Source organism: Leptodactylus fuscus, chromosome 2, assembly GCF_031893055.1.
Source record: "Leptodactylus fuscus isolate aLepFus1 chromosome 2, aLepFus1.hap2, whole genome shotgun sequence".
Lineage (NCBI taxonomy): Eukaryota > Metazoa > Chordata > Amphibia > Anura > Leptodactylidae > Leptodactylus > Leptodactylus fuscus.
Window position 1 is genome coordinate 99,936,596 of NC_134266.1, and position 6,858 is coordinate 99,943,453.

Here is a 6,858-nt window from a genome sequence, read left to right on the forward strand (position 1 = left end):
ATGGAGGAGACTCTAGTGTTTGAGCATCTGGACACAGATGCTCCTCTGTTAGGTTCGTGGAATCGCGACGTGGAGGGGCAGGTTGAGGGACAATGAAAGGAGCGGAGAACAGCTCTGGGGAGCAGGGACAGTTGGGGTTATTGTTCTGTGAAGCTTGGGAATTTTGGGAGGAAGGAGGACAAGACTGTTGGGTAATAGGAGGAGAGGAGGCAGAGTCTGACTGGCTGCTGGACAATGTGCTGTAAACGTTATCCGACAGCCATTGCAAGACCTGTTCCTGGTTCTCGGGCCTACTAAGGTTTGTACCCTGCAGTTTAGTTAATGTGGCAAGCAACCCTGGCACTGTGGAGTGGCGCAATGCTTGCTGCCCCACAGGAGTAGGCACGGGACGCCCTGTGGCTTCACTGCTACCTTGCTCCCCAGAACCATTCCCCCGACCTCGCCCACGGCCTCGTCCACGTCCCTTTCCGGGAGCCTTGCGCATTTTGAATTCCCAGTCAGAAACTGGCACTATATAGCAGTAGCAAGAAATGAGGGTATTTGTAAACCCAATATATTCCTTGAATTCCCAGTCAGACAATGGCACTATATGGCAGTAGCAAGAAATGAGGGTATTTGTAACCCCAATATATTCTTTGAATTCCCAGTCAGACAATGGCACTATATGGCAGTAGCAAGAAATGAGGGTATTTGTAAACCCAATATATTCCTGGAATTCCCAGTCAGACAAAGGCACTATATAGCAATAGCAAGAAATGAGGGTATTTGTAACCCCAATATATTCTTTGAATTCCCAGTCAGACAAAGGCACTATATAGCAGTAGCAAGAAATGAGGGTATTTGTAAACCCAATATATTCTTTGAATCCCCAGTCAGAAACTGGCACTATATGGCAGTAGCAAGAAATGAGGGTATTTGTAAACCCAATATATTATTGGAATTCCCAGTCAGACAATGGCACTATATAGCAGTAGCAAGAAATGAGGGTATTTGTAAACCCAATATATTCTTTGAATTCCCAGTCAGAAACTGGCACTATATGGCAGTAGCAAGAAATGAGGGTATTTGTAAACCCAATATATTATTGGAATTCCCAGTCAGACAAAGGCACTATATAGCAGTAGCAAGAAATGAGGGTATTTGTAAACCCAATATATTATTGGAATTCCTAGTCAGACAATGGCACTATATGGCAGTAGCAAGAAATGAGGGTATTTGTAACCCCAATATATTCTTTGAATTCCCAGTCAGACAAAGGCACTATATAGCAGTAGCAAGAAATGAGGGTATTTGTAAACCCAATATATTCTTTGAATTCCCAGTCAGAAACTGGCACTATATGGCAGTAGCAAGAAATGAGGGTATTTGTAACCCCAATATATTCTTTGAATTCCCAGTCAGACAAAGGCACTATATAGCAGTAGCAAGAAATGAGGGTATTTGTAAACCCAATATATTCTTTGAATTCCCAGTCAGAAACTGGCACTATATGGCAGTAGCAAGAAATGAGGGTATTTGTAAACCCAATATATTCTTTGAATTCCCAGTCAGAAACTGGCACTATATGGCAGTAGCAAGAAATGAGGGTATTTGTAAACCCAATATATTATTGGAATTCCCAGTCAGACAAAGGCACTATATAGCAGTAGCAAGAAATGAGGGTATTTGTAAACCCAATATATTCTTGGAATTCCCAGTCAGACAATGGCACTATATGGCAGTAGCAAGAAATGAGGGTATTTGTAAACCCAATATATTCCTGGAATTTCCAGTCAGACAATGGCACTATATGGCAGTAGCAAGAAATGAGGGTATTTGTAACCCCAATATATTCTTTGAATTCCCAGTCAGACAATGGCACTATATAGCAGTAGCAAGAAATGAGGGTATTTGTAACCCCAATATATTCTTTGAATTCCCAGTCAGACAAAGGCACTATATAGCAGTAGCAAGAAATGAGGGTATTTGTAACCCCAATATATTCTTTGAATTCCCAGTCAGACAATGGCACTATATGGCAGTAGCAAGAAATGAGGGTATTTGTAAACCCAATATATTCCTGGAATTCCCAGTCAGACAATGGCACTATATGGCAGTAGCAAGAAATGAGGGTATTTGTAACCCCAATATATTCTTTGAATTCCCAGTCAGACAATGGCACTATATGGCAGTAGCAAGAAATGAGGGTATTTGTAACCCCAATATATTCTTTGAATTCCCAGTCAGACAATGGCACTATATAGCAGTAGCAAGAAATGAGGGTATTTGTAACCCCAATATATTCTTTGAATTCCCAGTCAGACAAAGGCACTATATAGCAGTAGCAAGAAATGAGGGTATTTGTAACCCCAATATATTCTTTGAATTCCCAGTCAGACAATGGCACTATATGGCAGTAGCAAGAAATGAGGGTATTTGTAAACCCAATATATTATTGGAATTCCCAGTCAGAAACTGGCACTATATGGCAGTAGCAAGAAATGAGGGTATTTGTAAACCCAATATATTATTGGAATTCCCAGTCAGACAATGGCACTATATGGCAGTAGCAAGAAATGAGGGTATTTGTAAACCCAATATATTCCTGGAATTCCCAGTCAGACAATGGCACTATATGGCAGTAGCAAAAATAGTGGGTGTATATAGCCCCAATTCTATTGCTAGGGGACTTGCAGGGTATTTCTGGGGTGAAGGTGGGGGGGCACACCGTTGGAACGGGGATTTGGGGTGTATATATAGGGTATACGGGAATACACTGTCAGTGTATTCCATTCAGGATGCTGGGAAAGCTGGGTTGCGGCGATTGAGCCTGTCAGTGCCACGTTACACTGACAAGATTCTCCCTGGAATTTAGCTCTTATAAGAGCTGTTGGTTGTCTTCTCCTTCCTATCCTAGCCTGTCCCTGCCTACCCAGAATCTAAGCCCTAGCTAACTGGACGGAAACCTCCGTCCCCGGTGAATTGCAAGCTCAGAATGACGCGAACCTGGGCGGCGCTGTTCTTTTAAATTAGAGGTCACATGTTTTCGGCAGCCAATGGGTTTTGCCTACTTTTTTCAACGTCACCGGTGTCGTAGTTTCTGTCCCACCTACCCTGCGCTGTTATTGGAGCAAAAAAGGCGTCAGGGAAGGTGGGAGGGGAATCGAGTAATGGCGCACTTTACCACGCGGTGTTCGATTCGATTCGAACATGCCGAACAGCCTAATATCCGATCGAACATGAGTTCGATAGAACACTGTTCGCTCATCTCTATCAATAATGTGTTGTTTTTATTCAAAACGACCTAGTGGGATGGTTGCACTCTCCTATCTGTAGTTTTGACATTGCAAATTAATTAATTAAACTAATTTATTTGTTATTTTGCACCCCATTATTAGTCAGGTCTATGTATTAGCCACCACTGATGACTGTAAAGGATGAGCTATTGTCACCTCCTCCTGAGGAAGTTACATTAGTTACATGCCTCCCCCACTAAACTTTGTAATGTGCCTTTACCAACCTAGGGCTATATAAATAAGATAATAAGACTATTTTCTCTTTCTTACTTCAAGGTGCGGTTCTTGAAAGAAAGTGGTTTTGGTGGTGCCATGGTTTGGACCATTGATTTGGATGATTTCCAGGGAAGCTTTTGCAATGAAGGGAAGTATCCACTGATCAGCCACCTGAAGTCCTTATTGGAAGGTATATAATTATTAGTACATCAGGAAAATAACTTCCTATCTGTCTTGAATGGCACATGTATATCTACTGTCTTTTGAAATTTACACCCTACATTGTAATGATGCCAGGTGCAGTCTCTGCAAAGTCTGTTACTCCAGCCTTCTCAGGGAGATAAACAGGGCTGCCAGCTCCCCACTATGCCAGTGCTTCCAGACATTATGGCCGGAAAAGCATACCAACACGTACAAGTCCCAGTTTCCCACTTGCAGGTCACATTGCACTTAACATGAGGTAGTTGTTGGTTACATCATGTCTTTACAGCAGTTTCCTAGAAGTTAAATCAGTTTCACAGTACTTATGCAGTTCTTTCAGACAGAGATGGCATCGCAGGTCTGCAGAAACACAGCAGCATTTCCGAGTGCAATCTGGTGATTGCAAATCAATTTTTCTTGAAACAGTTGTCTATATATAGTAGTCCTATGTACATAGGCTGTAATTACTGTGTACTTCAGATCACAGGCTCAGGCACATATGCACTTATCCTGCACTTAAACTCTCAGCAATATGGGAAATATTGAACTCTGCACTCCCAATATGCCTTTGAGATAGAAGTGCAGCAGTATTAAAAGTGCTGTATACCTGCAATATCTGTCTCTGAAGAAACATAGACCCAGAAGTATAGTTTTACCTTACTTTAAATGACACATTGTATATAGCTGTTTTAATGTTTTCTTTAACATCTTGAAAAAAATCACCTTTGTACTTCGAATAAATGTGCACCATATATTATGGGAACTTCATTAACTTTTTCCATTGAGCAATTTTTCTTTTATATAGGGAAGAGTTTCATGGAATGTTTCTTCTACTGTTCATTTAGGTTCAACAGTAAACTGTCCTGGAGAGATATGTGGTGGTGTCAATAACCCATCTCCTCCAAAAACAACCAACTCCACTAATACTACCACTACTCCAGTCAATCCTGGAGGCATCACACCAGAGCCTCCATTTACTACTCCACCTCTGAACGATGTTGATCCTAAATTCTGTGTGGGTAAAACTGATGGCCATCATGAAAACCCACTGAATGCAAACAAATATTACGTATGTGCATCTAGAATTACCTATTCATTGAAATGTCCACATGTCTTAAAATTCCAGGCTAGTTGCAACTGTTGCAACTGGCCTTGAAGATACATCTGTCTTTTCTGACCTGAAACTGCCGATGTATACTTTCTAATAAATTGTCAGTTCATTATGCTATTGTGATACATGTGTTGTTAATCTTGTTAATTATATGTGTATGAGCAAAACCATTATAGTATTTCAACACTCTTTTACTACTTTCCTCTATGTGAAACTCTCCTTGTTGCCTTCTTAAAACTATGGAAGCCCAGATCTATGTCTGCTTCAAATCATCTAGATCAGTGTCAGTCACAGATGCTCACCCTTCTGTATGAGATTGTCCCTTCTGTATCTACCACTTCAGTCTCATGAATTCCCTTATGATGCCCTTGTTTTTTTCAATTTGAAGTAAAAAAAAGTCGAAAATATCAATGAAAACTTTACTAAATCAGTATAGGAGCAGATCTCCAAATTTCCTTCTTACTTTCGCATCACCATAGATTGCATAGTCTGCTTTTAGAGAGTACTGTTGCTTCATATAACTATTCAAACTGAATATATTATTAAACTAGCAGGAGGACCTGGCTTCACACGGGTATATTTCATTTTTTGTTTGTCTAGTGGCCCCATAAGAATTGTCCAGTTTTGCACTGGTATATTTTGTATATCGTTTGTGTGTGTGTCCATAAGCATCTCATTTTGGATATCAGTGAAAAACCTGTGATCGGTTGCTATGGAGACCTGGAGTAAAGCTGTGTGTATGTGACCTTGTGTAACAGTGTCATCCACAGCGCCCTGCTCCTTTAAAGCTCACATAAAGCAGTGAAAAAAAAATGTCTGGGTTGCTATGGAAACCTGGAGTAAAACTCTAATATGTGGTACTCTTTGCAGAGCCGTGTATCTAATCCTCCAGCGTGTGGTACTGTGTGCAGTGGTGCGCATATCCAATCCCCTGGCGTGTGATACTCTGTGTTGACTAATTCTCTAGCATGTGGAACTGTGTGCAGATGTGCGTATCTAATCCTGCAGCATGTGGTATTGTGTAAAGACGTGCGTATCTAATCCTGTGGCATGTGTAACTGTGTATAGATGCATGTATCTAATCCTCCAGCATGTAAAACTGTGTGAAGATGCACGTATCTAATTCTCTGGCGTGTGGTACTATGTGTTGAGGTGTCTATCAAATCCCTTGGTGTGCGGAACTGTGTGCAGACTCGCGTATCTAATTCTCTGGCATGTGGAATTGTGTGTAGATGCACATATCTAATCCTGCGGCGTGTGTAACTGTGTGTATAGGTGCATATCCAATCCTCCAGCGTGTGGTATTGTGTGCAATGGCGCATATCTAATCCTGTGGCATGTGGTATTGTGTGAAGACGTGCATATCTAATCCTCCAGCATGTGGTACTGTGTGCTGACTTGTGTATCTAATCCTGCAGCATGTGGTACTTTGTGCAGATGCGCATATCTAATCTTCCGGCATGTGGAACTGTGTGCTGACTTGTGTATCTAATCCTCCAGAGTGTGGTACTGTGTACAGATGTGCATATCTAATCCTTCCACGTGTGGTACTGTGTGCTGACATGCATATCTAATCCTCTGGCATGTGGTACTGTGTGCAGACGCGTGTATGTAACCCTTTTCGTGTGGTATTGTGCATAGATGTGCGTATCTAATCCCCGCTGTGTGGTATTGTGTGCAGTAGCACGTATCTAATCCTCCATTGTGCGGTATTGTGTGCAGATGCGTGTATCTAATCCTCTGGTGTGTGGAACTGTGCGCAGATACCTGTGGTATTGTATAAAGATGTGCGTATCTAATCCTGCGGCGTGTATAACTGTGTATAGATGCACGTATCTAATCCTCTGGCATGTAGTACTATTTGTTGATGTGCGTATCTAATCCTCCAGCGTGTGGAACTATGTGCAGACTCGCGTATCTAATCCTCCAGTATGTGGAATTTTGTGTAGATGCACGTATGTAATCCTGTGGTGTGTGGAACTGTGAGCAGTTGTGCATATCTAATCCTTCAGCATGTGGTATTGTGTGCAGTGGCGCGTATCTAATCCTCTGGCA

At 41.7% G+C, this 6,858-nt stretch overlaps 1 protein-coding gene across 1 annotated transcript in view; it reads left to right on the forward strand.

Moving 5' to 3' along the window:
• The window catches only part of LOC142194886 (acidic mammalian chitinase-like), a 35,640-nt gene extending 30,792 nt beyond the window's left edge, over positions 1–4,848 (forward strand). The window contains exons 10-11 of the mRNA XM_075264315.1: positions 3,552–3,681; positions 4,538–4,848. Coding sequence (XP_075120416.1) covers positions 3,552–3,681; positions 4,538–4,848 — 441 coding nt within the window. The remainder of the gene's footprint in view (positions 1–3,551; positions 3,682–4,537) is intronic.
• The last annotated feature ends 2,010 nt before the right edge of the window (positions 4,849–6,858 follow it).